The sequence below is a fragment of the Engystomops pustulosus genome, chromosome 5 (genome assembly GCF_040894005.1).
Source record: "Engystomops pustulosus chromosome 5, aEngPut4.maternal, whole genome shotgun sequence".
Lineage (NCBI taxonomy): Eukaryota > Metazoa > Chordata > Amphibia > Anura > Leptodactylidae > Engystomops > Engystomops pustulosus.
In genome coordinates, this window is record NC_092415.1 from 13180406 (window position 1) to 13197002 (window position 16597).

At 43.7% G+C, this 16597-nt stretch overlaps 1 protein-coding gene across 2 annotated transcripts in view; it reads left to right on the forward strand.

Moving 5' to 3' along the window:
• Positions 1-16597, forward strand: part of ADCY8 (adenylate cyclase 8) — a 181246-nt gene that overhangs the window by 143734 nt on the left and 20915 nt on the right. For both annotated transcript variants that reach the window (XM_072151178.1, XM_072151176.1), the window contains 3 exons: positions 7774-7863; positions 10720-10892; positions 12817-12898. In XM_072151178.1, coding sequence (XP_072007279.1) covers positions 7774-7863; positions 10720-10892; positions 12817-12898 — 345 coding nt within the window. The remainder of the gene's footprint in view (positions 1-7773; positions 7864-10719; positions 10893-12816; positions 12899-16597) is intronic.

Consider the following 16597-nt stretch of genomic DNA (forward strand, 5'->3'; position numbering starts at 1 on the left):
CAGCAGAATAGTGAGTGCAGCTCTGGGGTATAATACAGGATGTAACTCAGGATCAGTACAGGATAAGTAATGTCAAGTATGTACACAGTGACTGCACCAGCAGCAGAATAGTGAGTGCAGCTCTGGAGTATAATACAGGATGTAACTCAGGATCAGTACAGGATAAGTAATGTCATGTATGTACACAGAGACTGCACCAGCAGCAGAATAGTGAGTGCAGCTCTGGAGTTTAATACAGGATGTAACTCAGGATCAGTACAGGATAAGTAATGTCATGTATGTACACAGTGACTGCTCCAGCAGCAGAATAGTGAGTGCAGCTCTGGAGTATAATACAGGATGTAACTCAGGATCAGTAAAGGATAAGTAATGTCATGTATGTACACAGTGACTGTACCAGCAGCAGAATAGTGAGTGCAGCTCTGGTGTATAATACAGGATGTAACTCAGGATCAGTACAGGATAAGTAATGTCATGTATGTACACAGAGACTGCACCAGCAGCAGAATAGTGAGTGCAGCTCTGGAGTTTAATACAGGATGTAACTCAGGATCAGTACAGGATAAGTAATGTCATGTATGTACACAGTGACTGCTCCAGCAGCAGAATAGTGAGTGCAGCTCTGGAGTATAATACAGGATGTAACTCAGGATCAGTAAAGGATAAGTAATGTCATGTATGTACACAGTGACTGTACCAGCAGCAGAATAGTGAGTGCAGCTCTGGTGTATAATACAGGATGTAACTCAGGATCAGTACAGGATAAGTAATGTCATGTATGTACACAGTGACTGCACCAGCAGCAGAATAGTGAGTGCAGCTCTGGAGTATAATACAGTTTGTAACTCAGGATCAGTAAAGGATAAGTAATGTCATGTATGTACACAGTGACTGCACCAGCAGAATAGTGAGTGCAGCTCTGGGATATAATACAGGATGTAACTCAGGATCAGTACAGGATAAGTAATGTCATGTATGTACACAGTGAATACACCAGCAGAATAGTGAGTGCAGCTCTGGGATATAATACAGGATGTAACTCAGGATCAGTACAGGATAAGTAATGTCATGTATGTACACAGTGACTGCACCAGCAGCAGAATAGTGAGTGCAGCTCTGGAGTATAATACAGTTTGTAACTCAGGATCAGTAAAGGATAAGTAATGTCATGTATGTACACAGTGACTGCACCAGCAGCAGAATAGTGAGTGCAGCTCCGGAGTATAATACAGGATGTAACTCAGGATCAGTACAGGATAAGTAATGTTATGTATGTACACAGTGACTGCACCAGCAGCAGAATAGTGAGCGCAGCTCTGGAGTATAATACAGGATGTAACTCAGGATCAGTACAGGATAAGTAATGTCATGTATGTACACAGTGACTGCACCAGCAGCAGAATAGTGAGTGCAGCTCTGGGGTATAATACAGGATGTAACTCAGGATCAGTACAGGATAAGTAATGTCATGTATGTACACAGTGACTGCACCAGCAGCAGAATAGTGAGTGCAGCTCTGGGGTATAATACAGGATGTAACTCAGGATCAGTACAGGATAAGTAATGTCATGTATGTACACAGTGACTGCACCAGCAGCAGAATAGTGAGTGCAGCTCTGGAGTATAATACAGGATGTAACTCAGGATCAGTACAGGATAAGTAATGTCATGTATGTACACAGTGACTGCACCAGCAGCAGAATAGTGAGTGCAGCTCTGGTGTATAATACAGGATGTAACTCAGGATCAGTACAGGATAAGCAATGTCATGTATGTACACAGTGACCCCTGTGTAGGTTATGTCTATATGTTAGCTGTGTATATGGTGTATATTCCTCCGGTGTCCTGCTCTATAAAATCCTTCCCCTTGTTCTCTGTTAATCAGTTTTAGTGTTTGGAGCTCTCTCTCTCTCTTTATTACTACTGTGTTTTCCATCCATCTCCGCATCACATTGTAAATCCAATCTGCCTTTAAGTTGACAGATATTAGGGGCTTATATCGGGTTATGTACCGAGCTCCTTTCTCAATCTGATTTGACTTCAGTTCTTTCCAAGAATATAAATCCACAGATATTGCTTTGTGATAAGGTTACGCACTTCTCCACATGTAGCTTTAATCACAGGGGTAACTGTGTAGACACAAGAAGCCGATCCGTCACCTCTGATCCGCTCGGCGGAGATGTCAGTGCAGTCATATAGTCAATGGCGCTAAAAACTCAAGTCATTTACAATGTAGCAGAAATGTGAGAACCTCAGCGCCAGGCGGGTGGGTGCAAAGCCTCCACGCCTGCCCCTCCAGGGCGAGTACCATCTATAGTACTGACAGAAGGCTATTAGACTATTCACTGTTCACTGTACAGGCGGTCCCCTACTTAAGGACGCCCGACTTACAGACAACCCCTAGTTACAGACGGAACCCTCTGTCCCCTGTGACCTCTGGTGACCTCTCTGGATGTTACTATAGTCCCAGACTGCAATGATCAGCTGTAAGGTGTCTGTAATGAAGCTTTATTGTAATCTTTGGTCCCATTACAGCAAAAAAATGTGAAACTCCGATTGTCACTGGGGCAAAAAAATTTTTATCTGGATCTACAATTATAAAATATACAGTTTCGACTTACATACAAATTCAACTTAAGAACAAACCTCCGGACCCTATCTTGTACGTAACCCAAGGACTGCCTGTAGATATATCCATATGCAGATAAACGGTGGGGACCTTTATAATGATGAGGAGGACCCCGCTAACGAGCAATGGGCACCTCTACCCATCATTGTGAGACCTCTACAATCCTGCTAGTGTTTTTTACCATCAGTTGCTTCTACTATGTTCCATTATCAAAATAGCGACCCATATGTGGCAGCTCTAGGGGGCGCCGTCTCACTGCTCTCTGGTGTTCACCCTTAACCCCACTACACACTTCAAGTAACCACCAGGTCGCTACCTCTAGGAGTAGCCTCCCAGAGTAGTGATGGGTCTCCCAGATGGGTCTCAAGATGCTGGATAGGGGCTAACTTGCTGCTCGTTGGGGATCTAAGTGATGGGACCCCCATGGATTATGGCACTGTTTTCGTCCATTGTACCCCAGATGAATAGAGCAATCAGTCAACCGTGCTTCCTGCTTATCTATTCATCTCTTTGGCGCGGAAGGAGACGGCTGAACCTGCACTCCATAGTCAGTGAATGGAGCGGCACCGCACAATTGTACGACCAGCTGCTACATTCTTTTGGGGTGCAATTTGGTTCAATGGATCCAAATTTTCATGATCTGGGGGGGTCCTATCATTGTGACCTTTATCAGTCAACAAGTTCTGATCTTGTGGACAACCCCTTTAAATCTTAGTGGGGGGTCGAAAACTCAGCTCCATCATAAATCTATTGCTCTCAGATAATTGTAAAGCTGAGCCCTCTCTGTATCCAGTATATTGTATTGTAAAAGTTTATACGAGCAATCAGACCTCCTTGGGCTTAAAAACACTAGGGAGTGCGAAAATGGAAGAAAATGGAAAAAAAATTCAACCCTTCTTCTCCTAGAACAATTTTAGGCATAAGTAAACTAATAAAGTCATAAAACAAAACCGTGTTCTTACAACGCAAAATGCTTCATCAACCCAAATGTAAAAATAATAACCCTGTACAGTAAGTATTGTCACCCAAAGAGAGACACCCAAGCACTTTTTTTTCCAAAAAAACACCCAAAAATTTGAATAAAAAGTGTTAAAAAGGTTGTAAAGTTCTCCAAAAAGTATCCATAAAAACTTCAGCTCATCCCACAAAAAATGACACCTTACACAGCTCATACGCCAAAGTATGAAAAAGTTACCGGTATCATCATGGTATCTCCCTGATTGTACTAACTCAAAGAATAAAGGGGGGGTGTCATATGGAGCACCCAATCAAAGTCACAAGAGGAAAGCCCATAGGTCTTTTCTCTGCACCTAAATCCAGATATGTGGGGTTCTATATTTTGTGGGGTTCTATGGCCTTAAAGGGGTCTTACCACGTAAGAACACTCTCACATCTCAATCTCCTAGTGATGTTAACACAATAAAGATCATTTTAACCCCCTTACTTTACAATGTTAATCAGTTATTGCTGTTTTAGCTCCTATCACTCCCTAGACTGCTCAGTGCAAAATCCCAGGGTGTGTGGACGGAGACTTTCTAAGCAGACACATTATGAGCCATCTAGTTCTGTGGGGTGACAATGTGGTTACATGATACACTTTCATCTCTTTTCTGACATTGTACTAATATACTGACAGAGAGAGAGAGATGAGACAGATGAGAGATGCATGATGCCTATTACACACAGGCTGACAGACTTTTACACAGTTACACTTTTATCTCTTCTACATCTCACAGACATGTACCTGCCTCCCCCTTCCCCAGGATCACTTATCTCCTTGCAGTTTGTAGTTTGCAGCTCCTCTCTGCTCACAGTGTCCTGGCAGGATGTGATTAGTGAGAGTCTCTGAGCTCCATGCAGGGGGCGGGGCTAAAGAATCAGTAAAGAGCAGAAAGACACAGAAAACTCAGCAAGCACGTCCGTAACATAGAAATCCAAAATGGCGGCCTCCCGACCCTAATTCAGAAGTTACAGGGTCGTGTCTAGGGGCAACTGAAATTGTGTGCAGCAGGACTGATAGAGACAGGATGGAATTATATCTTTGAGACGCTTTGTTTTTGTTAATAACAGTGAATTGGGGAATGTGTTGTTATACTGAGTACATAGAAGAAACTTGTCTTTATGGGAATACCCCTTTAAAGGGAACTTGCCAGCAGATTTTCTAGAATTCCCTCTTTTATGTGAAATGTTACCTGTTTAACTATAAAAAGTCTCCTCCAAAATCGAGTGCCAATGAGCAGAGAAGAGTCATATTTTACCTGATTTGAGTCAAGTTACGAAGCTGTAGGGGAAGGGGAATTTCAAATTTCGTATTATTGGTTCTATAACACCTAAGAATCTCATGTTTTATGCTGAATATGGCTTTTGGCTCTGGGAGATACAAATCCAGAGATGGTAAAAAAATAGGCAGGAACTGGATATGTATCTGTATCTCATAATTAAATGTATTTCTAATAATCCTGATACAATCTGTCTTATATGACACCAGCAACTTGTTGTTGCTATAAAAGTGAAGATAGTGGTGTCTTAAGTGACCCTCTCTACAGCCCGTGCATTTGACTCATCTCAGGCAAAATATGACTCTCTTCTGCTTATTTTCATGATTTTGGAGGAGACTTTTTTATGGGTAACAGTTGCGATTTTACATCAAACAGAGAATTTTAGAAAGTGCATTTCATACCCTACCTGAGGGGGCTGTTAGTATAGTGGGGTAAAATCTGATGACAGGTTCCCTTTAAGGATGTATGATTATTAGGTTGTCTTTAAATGTTAGAACTGATCAAATACGAAGAATAAAAATTAGTTTCACTAAACTTCACCCAGCAGAATGAATAACGGTCCAGACGTACAAACCAATAACTATATCGATCTGGAAGGCAAAAGTACTTAGTGCGGCAGTAAAAGAAATCATAAATGCTATGAGCGCAATATCTCATTTATATAGTGGAGTTAGTGAAGACAATAAAATCTCGCCTCACCGATAATGTCATTTCATTTTTTGGATACCAGCAATAATATATCTGTTATAACGGCTTATGGTTTACAAAGGTGGAAGACTGGATCCTCTAAGGGCAGGGAACAGGAGGGCGAATTATAATGCAGGTCATGAGGGGTTAAAAAAGTTGCATAGAATTATGGAAGATCATTTTTAACATAAATTTAGTTAAAGGAGAAGAATTTTGTAAATTCAGTTGAAGTTGCAGAAAAATATTGGCCAAGACGTCCGAGTGTCTCCATTATTGGCTACATAAGGAGTGACCTCTGACCTATAGGTCACATGATCAGGTGATGCCAATGGAAGATGGAAACTGTGGCAAAAAAGTTGCAACAGTGATGCAAAGAATTGGCACTCGAAATGGCAAAGATTCCCGAGTTTTGTGGTTGTGAGATGGGTTTTTTTTTTAATGGCAAATTCATCAACAATTTGGAAAATTCTAGTTATGAGGAGGTCAAAGGTTTGAGGTTTTTAGAGAAAATTTGGAAAAAAATCCATCCAACTATTTACCATAGACATTGCCAGTCTGATGATCCATCCAGTGCAGGGGTGCACAACTGTTAATACGACCTATAATACTGGAGGCCCCGAGAGCAGTCCTCAAATACTGGAGACCCCCAGAGCAGACCTATAATACTGGAAACCCCCAGAGCAGAGCTATAATACTGGAGACCCCAGAGCAGACCTATAATACTGGAGACCCCCAGAGCAGACATATAATACTGGAGACCCCCAGAGCAGACATATAATACTGGAGACCCCCAGAGCAGACATATAATACTGGAGACCCCCCAGAGCAGACCTATAATACTGGAGACCCCCTGAGCAGATCTTTAATACTGGAGACCCCAGAGCAGACCTATAATACTGGAGACCCCCCAGAGCAGACCTATAATACTGGAGACCCCCAGAAAAGACCTATAATACTGGAGACCCCCAGAGCATACATATAATACTGGAGACCCCAAGAGCAGACCTATAATACTGGAGACCCCCAGAGCAGACCTATAATACTGGAGACCCCCAGAGCAGACCTATAATACTGGAGGCCCCAGAGCAGACCTATAATACTGGAGAGCCCCAGAGCACATCTATAATACTGGAGACCCCCCGGAGCAGACCTATAATACTGGAGACCCCCAGAGCACATCTATAATACTGTAGACCCCCGGAGCAGACCTATAATACTGGAGACCCCCAGAGCAGATCTTTAATACTGGAGACCCCCAGAGCAGAGCTATAATACTGGAGACCCCCAGAGCAGACCTATAATACTGGAGACCCCCAGAGCAGACCTATAATACTGGAGGCCCCCAGAGCAGAGCTATAATACTGGAGACCCCCAGAGCAGACCTATAATAATAGAGACCCACAGAGCAGACCTATAATACTGGAGACCCCCAGAGCAGACATATAATACTGGAGACCCCCTAGAGCAGAGCTATAATACTGGAGACCCCCAGAGCAGAGATATAATACTGGAGACCCCCAGAGCAGAGCTATAATACTGGAGACCCCCAGAGCAGACCTATAATACTGGAAACCCCCAGAGCAGACTCTATAATACTGGAGACCCCCAGAGCAGAGCTATAATACTGGAGACCCCCAGAGCAGAGCTATAATACTGGAGACCCCCAGAGCAGATCTACAATACTGGAAACCCCCCCCCCTGGACCAGATGTATAATAATGGGGACTCTCAGAGCAGGAGATTCCAGCAATGGTGGGGACACTCAGCACCATCATTGATCTAATGTTTATGGGGTGTCCTAATTCTGCCCTGACAGTAGATGTCGGGGGACAAAAGATTCGGCAAGCTGAATCCCAGTGCGACCCATCATTTCGTTTTTAGGGAATGCAAATTGACTCTAAAGATGTAGAGAAGTCTCCGACGATGTGCACACCTGGCACCGTAAGCGTCCACCCCCCTCCACCTTCTACGACCCCTGAATAAGACCTACGCGGGGGAGGGGTAATTTGATATTTTTGGGTCTGATACTGAACCATTAAGTCACCAAATAAATTCTGATTTGTTTTTCTGCACAATAAACTTATTTCTAAAATTTTTGCAATCCTTCAGCAATGAATAAAACCCTTTTCCTGTGATATTCGTCGTTCCCCGTTTTTATTGTCTTTTTGTCTCTTTTCAGCTTTGGTGTGATTTTGACAAATCAATTACCTCAAAAAATCAGACCTTCAACTCTTCGGCCTCCGCCACTGACATCTGCTTTTACCCCGAGGTAATTTAGATTTACATATCTGTGTCATCATGAAAAGAATTGGGTAAAGGGTTGTGCCCTCAAAGGGGAAGTTAAGTTAAAATGATCTGAAATGCTATAGACACATATAAGGACACCAACCTCACAACATCACCCTTGCCCTTAGCTCATGTCTGGTCCTTTCAGTTACGCTCCATCGAAATGAATAGGTCAGAACTGCAATACCACACACTACCTGTGTGCAGTGGTGGCACTTTTGTCCATAAACCTTGTGCCCTCAAAGGGGAAGCTAAGTCAAAATGATCTGAAATGCTGTAGACACATGGAAGGTCACCAACTTCACAACATCACCCTTGCCCTTAGCTCATGTCTGGTCCTTTCAGTTACGCTCCATTGAAGTGAATAGGTCAGAACTGCAATACCGCGCACCACCTGTGTGCAGTGGTGGCGCTTTCTTCCACAAACCTTGTGCCCTCAAAGGGGAAGTTAAGTCAAAATGATCTGAAATGCTATAGACACTTGAAAGGTCACCAACTTCACAACATCACCATTGCCCTTAGCTCATGTCTGGTCCTTTCAGTTACGCTCCATTGAAGTGAATAGGTCAGAACTGCAATACCACGCACTACCAGAGTGCAGTGGTGGCGCTGTTTGTGGAAGAAAGCATCAATATTTTTCTAATCCCGGACAACCCCTTTAAGCATTCATGGTTGAGGATCATGTGTGTGGTTGAGGGACAGCTACTTGACCTCAAATCTGTCATGATTGGACCGGCACAGCCACCTCAATATATATAAATTGCCGCCTGGAATGGTTGACAGAAGACGAGAAGTAGAGGATTTGTATTTACCGGCCATTATGTTTTTATTTTAGGTGAAAATGCCTTATAATTGGTCAATCTACGAGATTGCAGACAAATCCTTGAACCGCTCTCAGCTTTTAGTATGTAGGTAATTTTCCGTAGCCATGGATATCAAGGTGTCAAATGGGATTCTAGAAAATTCTGATATTCCCGACACTAAGGCGGCGAACACAAGGGATCTGCATACACAGCGCAGCCACTAATAACATGTTACCGCCACGCAGTGCACCAGTGCATGAGGCGGATGGGCAGCAAGCTGGAAAATTACCCACAAGTATAGTGCAGAGCCCTTTACCACAGCCAAGGATCCGGACGCACTCATTCCTCGGAAAACACATTATTTTTTCTTCACCTGTTATTGTGAATAGATCTTCTGGTTGTATAGAGATAAGATGCGGTGTTATGTTGGGAGATGACCTCTGCGGTACATTCTGCTCCACTCCCTACCCATGTGCTGGGTCATGTATAATAACCTTACTAATGTATGCAGTGGCATAACAAGACTGCAATGGGCCCCAATACAAACTTAGTATTAGGACCCCTTACACCAAAATCTTTGCCACTGTCCACATACCACACATTATACTAAAGCATATATGCTACACACACATAAATATCTTCCTGTAGTGAATATGGTGCAAACATACAAGCAATTCATGCACTGCCCACATAAATATATACCAGCAGTGAATATATTGCACAGATAAATATATACCAGCAGTGAATATACTGTACACAGAATTGTATACCAGCAATCAATATACTGTACACATAAATATATACCTACAATGAATGCACTGCACACAGAAATATATACCAGCAGTGAATATACTGCACAAAGAAATATATATCAGCAGTGAATATACTGCACACAGAAATATATATCAGCAGTGAATATGCTACACACATAGATCTATACCAGCAGTGAATATACTGCACACACAAATATACACCAGCAGTGAGACTGCAGACATAAATAAATACCAGCACCTGATATACTGCACACATAAATATATACCAGCAGTGAATATACTGCACATAAATATATACCAGCAATGAATATACTGCTCACAGAAATATATGCTAGCAGGGAATATACTGCACACAGAAATATATATCAGCAGTGAATATACCGCACACAGACATATTTACCAGAAGTAAATATACTACACACAGAAATGTATACCAGCAATGAATATACTGCACACACAAATTTATACCAGCAATAAATGCACTGCACCCAGAAATATATACTGTATAAATATATATTATAAATATATATCTAAATTAATATATATTTAATATGCTGTGTAAATAAATATACAGTGCTTAGAGGTAATAATATACAGCGCCCACATAATTCCACCATTCAGTGCCCTTCTGTCTAATCATTTTCAAATAATAAAAATACACAGTCTAATATTAACAATAAATAACTATTAAAGGGGGTCTATTAGCAGACCCATATAAACTGCAGATAGTGTTAGATACTGGCAGGAGAGTTGTTTAAAATCAATTTATCTTCTAGGATTGTAGCAGGACTTGGCATGCATGCTCACATTGCTGTGCTCTTAGCTCTCTGCATTGTTGTGTTCCATAGTCCCTCCTCTATCTTCCTAATATAAGCCAAAGCGGTGTTCTGTATGAATAATACAGCAGTTACCCAGGAGGGAGGGGCTGTAGAATGGTGTGATGCAGAGATCTTGCTGCACAGCAGGGTGAGGACAAATCCCAAAATGTATGAAGTCCAACCACAATTTTGGTATATAAATCCACAGTCCAGCTGCTACTAACAACATAAAGTAAGTTATGATTACACATCTTAACACTGGCCGCAGAGATCTAAGAGCACAGCAGTGTGAGGACAAAGTTAAATCTTGGAATATGAATCCATATTTCACAGTTCTGATGCTACTAACAACATACATGAACGTATGATCTTACAGTCTCCCCTAGTATGAAGTGCCTATATGAATATGTCACTGAGTTCTGTATTTCTACCTCTCTCTATCTAGTACTTTGTCTTCACCGGAGTCCTGGCGATGGTGACCTGCGCCGTCTTTCTGCGTCTGAACTCGGTCCTGAAGCTGGCGGTGCTGCTCATTATGATAGCAATATATTCCCTGCTGACAGAAACCATTTATACGTCTCTCTTCTTACGATACGACAATTCTCATCACAACGGGAAGTAAGTGCCCCCGTGTTACCGACTTTATTGTGCTGTTTATACTGTCAAAAGTTGTACTATTACAGAAACCCTTCTGCTATCAAGGCATTGTCCTCCCTGCTGACAACCAAAGCAAATCTACAGGGCTCAAAAACTGCTTGCTTATCTTAAAGGGATTGTCCAAGAGAGTCAATGTCTCATTCCTAGTGCTGTTACCAGTCATCTACCAGTCATTCTATCTACCCCCTTAAATAGAGCAGTGATCCCCCATGTCCACTACCACAACAATGGAGGCCTAAGACACTTGGGGGCCAATATATCATACTGTACCGAAGAAATGTGGTGTTCAGGGACTGCAAAAAGTCACAATTTCGGGCACTCTTTTACCTAGAGTCAGTGCACGGATCTGGGCAGGACTCCCAATAATCAGTCATTTTGCCTGGGTTCACGTTCTCCAATATTTGGTGTCTCTGGTACAAAGAGTCGCCAAACTTAATTGTATCTGCACCCCCTCCGCCATCTCCACCAACAGTGCCCTGAGTATCCTCGGAGTTTACCATTACCCTTGGTGCAGATCCAGGAGATTTACCTTTATAAGTCCACTATACAAAGTCTTTCAGGTGGTCTAAAGTAACCTCAGGGCTTGGTCAATGATCTAAGGAATAGTAGTCCTACAATTCTGCTTTGATATTTACATAGTGAGCAAATTCCCATTTCATGGACCATCACAGCGTCTGGTCCATCACAGTACCTACACCATCACAGTACCCACACCATCCCAATACCCTGGCAAACACAAAGCCAAAAATGTCTCAACACCGACACCATCACAGTACCCTGGTAATCACAAAGCCATAAATATCTCAACACCGACACCATCATGGTACCTACGCCATCACAGTGCCCACACTATCCCAGTACCCTGGCAATCACAAAGCCATAAATATCTCAAGACCGACACCATCCCAGTGCCCACACCATCCCAGTACCCTGGTAATCAAAAAGCCATAAATATCTCAGCACCCACATATCTGCACCCACACCATCACTGTACCTACACCATCCCAGTATCCTGGAAATGACAAAGCCACAAATATCTCAACACCAACACCTTCACAGTGCCCTGGCAATCACAAAGCCATAAATATCTCAAGACCGACACCATCCCAGTGCCCACACCATCCCAGTACCCTGGTAATCACAAAGCCATACATATCTCAGCACCCACATATCTGCACCCACACCATCACTGTACCTACACCATTCCAATACTTATATAATGTTAAAACGTTTGTCCATAGGTCACTCATCCTAAATTTGGAATGCCTTTTAACCTGCGTGAGACTTGGGCACATGAGATCAACTTACTCTTGAAGGGCTTCCATTCATCAGCCTTTTTCGAAACAGAACCCTAGTAGCCTCTAAGTGACATTGTCTTCTGCTTGGCCTATGGGGTCTAGTGTTGGGTTAGAGTATGAGCCCACCGTAGGATCCTCTGGTTCTCCGGTGGGCCAGTCAAACACTGTATATAATCTTTTCCAAACATGTATTGCAGCAGATGTCTTCTAGATCGCAACAATGTATCAGTCTGTTCAGCTCACTGTGTAGACTTGATACAATTGTTTCCACTTCTCAGCTGAGAGAAGGAAGACCTAAGTATGGGGCTACTGCCTGTAAATGTGCTCATTCACTGACAGCAAGCTGAAATCTTGAAACCAGTAATGATCTGAGGCCCCTGTGCCGCAAGTGTCCGGATGTGCACATAGTATGGCGTTGTGGTGACCCCTCAGATATGGGTAATGGTGAATCCTTGCATAAGTAATGTAAACAGTCTTGTCAGCCGCCCCCGCCGCTCATCTTATGTGCTACATTACCCGCCGGACTGATATTCACCCACTGACTACTCGCTGTAGGAGTGACAATGGCTGTTTTATCTATCTTCCAGCACAGACTTCCTGGGGACGAAAGAGGCCTCCCTGCTGCTCATGGCCATGTTCCTCCTCGCCGTCTTCTATCACGGACAGCAGGTGAGACTGAACATTTCCCTCACTCATTCCCCCTCACGCCTTGGCATTTTATTATGGACTCGCTGTAAAATGTCACCGGCGCTCAGGGCGCTAAACGGAAATGGCGATTGTTTTGGTTCATTCATCAGCCCGTGTCATTCAAAAAGTTTATTATTCTGTACAAGTTTGGCCAAAAAATTCAGAAATTATAATATTATACATATAATATTAACATCTGGGAATCGGGGTTTAACATCAATTCTGGTACTAAAGGTCCCAGCGAGAGGAATGTATGGAAAGGATTGTGCAGGACCCTGAAATATGGATTTATGTTCCAGGATTGTAGCTTCTCCAAATGCAATGGGGGGTGTCCTCACACTGCTGTGCTCTGTGCAGTCAGTGTTTGGTATTATCCTTGGAGAGATGTGTAATCAAACCTTTGTGTATGTTGTTTGTAGCAGCAGGACTGTGGAGTGTCCTCACACTGCTGTGCTCTGTGCTTTCTACAGACAGTGCTAGGTTTTGTCCCTGAGATCTGTGTAATCATACCTGTGTGTGTGTCTGTGTTATAACAGCAGGACTGTAATATATGGTTATGCAACATCCCCCACCGGGGTCTAGCATTTTCTTAGTGGCCTGGAGACAGCCGCGGGAACGAAATACCGGAGTGGCTGGCATGGTGCTTGGTATGGGGACCGGAGGGCTGTCCTACAGCCTGGCAGGTCTCCAGCAGGTGGTGTGTGCAAGAAATATGGAGGGAGAGGCTGATGGAATGGTCCGTAGGATGTCTGTAGAGTCCCTGGGAGATGGATGGGGAAGCCTGTGGTGGTAACAGCCGTATCCAGGGATCAGATGGAGGCAACGTTGTGCAAATCACCTTACAGTTCTTTATTGAACAGCAGGTAACGGACAGAAATGGGAAACAGCAGATTCTTTATGCTGGAAAGGTCATGGAGAGTCGGTCCACAGCAAAGGTGCACACAGCCTGATAGTAGATGCAGGCTGAGCTAGTTCAGATGGAACTGAGTCCAAGTGCTGGAAGCTGCAGTTCTGGGCTTAAGTCTCCGGACTTGCCCTGTGTGCCAGGCAGTAGACCTGGGATTAGTGGCTGTGGCAGCACTGAAGGTGCGCTGCTCACTCTGTCTCCGGACTGACAGACAGGCCATGAGGTCAGACTCTCTACTTTGACCTGTGCTGTCACCCAGCAGGGGTTTTTATACTCCCTTGGTCAGGTGGTAGCACCTCTCCAATCACCTTCCAGCTTTCATCACAGACACATAATTGGATAATTACATACACCAGTTAACTGTTGCCTTTCCAGGCAGTATCTAGAGCTGCAATACATAATACTCAGATTCTAGAACCTTCCTAGAGAGGTGATCAATCTCCCTAACATCTCCTGACCTGGAGAGGGCGCTATCCGCAACTACCAGCCTGCCTATGCATTGGCAGGGATGTTGCAGTTATATATTCCAGAATTGTAGCTTCTCCAAGTGCACTATGGAAATGTCCTTACACTGCTGTGCACTGTGCTCTCTGCAGCCAGTGTTTGGTATTGTTCCTGGAGAGATGTGTAATCATACATTTGTGTATGTGGAATATGGATTTATATTCCAGAATTGTAGCTTCACTGCACTGTCCTAACATTTTTGTGCTTTCTCTATGCAATGAGCTACTCTACACCCCTCCCCCCCTTCTGTTAAAGGATACTGGTTGAATAACTGAGGAGGTACAAAGAAAAGAGCAGTGGAGCTAAGGGGGAGTAGAATCCAGAGACCACAACATAGCAGTGTAAGGATTGACACATATACTATCCTGGAATATGAATCCATTTTATCACAGTCCTGCTGCTACTAACAATATACACAAAGGTATAATACCTAACACTGGCTGTACAAGCAAAGCAGTGTGAGGACATGCACTGAGGACACTTGGAGAAGCTACAATCCTGGAATAAATATCCATATTTCACAGTCCTGCTGCTACTAACAACATATACATCTGTCCAGGCACAATATGGAACACTGGCCGCAGTCCTGACAGATTTCCTTTTAGGATATTCTAATTATAAGGCTACATGCACACACACGTGTGCCCGTACTGTAGCACGGCGGGTACACGGCAGCAGCGTGAAGAGGAGGAGGAGATGAGCGCTGCTCGCCCCCGCCCCTCTCCATAGAGCACGGCGCCGTATGCCGAGAAAAGATAGGACATGTCCTACCTTTTCATGGCTACAGAACGGTATGTGCAGCACCGTACCGCTCCCGTATGGTGCAGCACACCCATTTCCGGCCTATGGGGAACGTATATGTGACGTATATATGTCGCCCTGTATACGTTCCCTGAACGGTCGTGTGAATTCAGCCTAACTGTTCTCAGCGGGTTATAAACAGACGGGGGATGGGGAATAATTTGTCCAGGGTCTCAAAAACCTAGTTCTGCTTGAGGCACCTGCTCTGTCATGATAACCCTTCATAATTCTGCCACTGTAGGTAGGTCATAGTTTTTTGTCTTTTTCTGGTTTCTTGGCTTGAGATTTTTGTTTGTCCTTGATGACTCTAGTTTGATCCTGTTGCCTTATCCACAGCAGCTGTTCTCATCACTTTTGTGGCAGTCCCCCAAGTTTCGGCTGCCCGGGGACACATCTACAGCTCCGAATTATGTCAGTGACTCTTATACACTCCAAGAAATTGGGTACCAAGACATGGATATCATCATGGCAGCTATTACTAGGATGAAACACTCAATGCACCAAATGCCAAACCTCTTGTACAGCAGTTTTATTATAGGAAATCTCCCATGACAATCCATCCTGATAAACCCGGGACATTACTCATAGATCCAGGCACCAGGACTGTGGTATCTCCTTATATAAGGAGCTGATATTTTGCACTGAAACTCCTAATGATAAATCCTAAGGATAGAGTAATTAAAGTGCCCAGAAATCCTCTTTAACTTTTGTATTTTTCTGGTAAGGTTGAAGGAAAGTTGATCAGGTAGGGTGCGGCATGCAGCATCTGTGCTGATCACGTCCATGTAGAGGTGTTCGTCAGCCGATATACTAGCCTCTGGGAAGATAGTTCTGTCTATAATATATCAGCTGGACTGCAAATCTGTAGGTGCAGCTCTCTTAGAAGTCAGTGGGTGGAGCTGTCTACCTCCTGCTCCAAACCTTGTGTATGGACTGGACGGCACTGCCAGGTGATGGGGAGCCGACGTGATGCACTCCAACCACTCAATCCCTAATGATCCATCCTAAGGATAGAGTAGGTAAAGTGCCCAGAAATCCTCTTTAACTTTTGTATTTTTCTGGTAAGGTTGAAGGAAAGTTGATCAGGTAGGGTGCGGCATGCAGCATCTGTGCTAATCACGTCCATGTAGAGGTGTTCGTCAGCCGATATACTAGCCTCTGGGAAGATAGTTCTGTCTATAATATATCAGCTGGACTGCAAATCTACAGGTGCAGCTCTCTTAGAAGTCAGTGGGTGGAGCTGTCTACTTCCTGCTCCAAACCTTGTGTATGGACTGGACGGCACTGCCAGGTGATGGGGAGCCGACGTGATGCACTCCAACCACTCAACTCCTAATGATGAATCCTAAGGATAGAGTAATTAAAGTGCCCAGAAATCCTCTTTAACTTTTGTATTTTTCTGGTAAGGTTGAAGGAAAGTTGATCAGGTAGGGTGCAGCATGCAGCATCTGTGCTGATCACGTCCATGT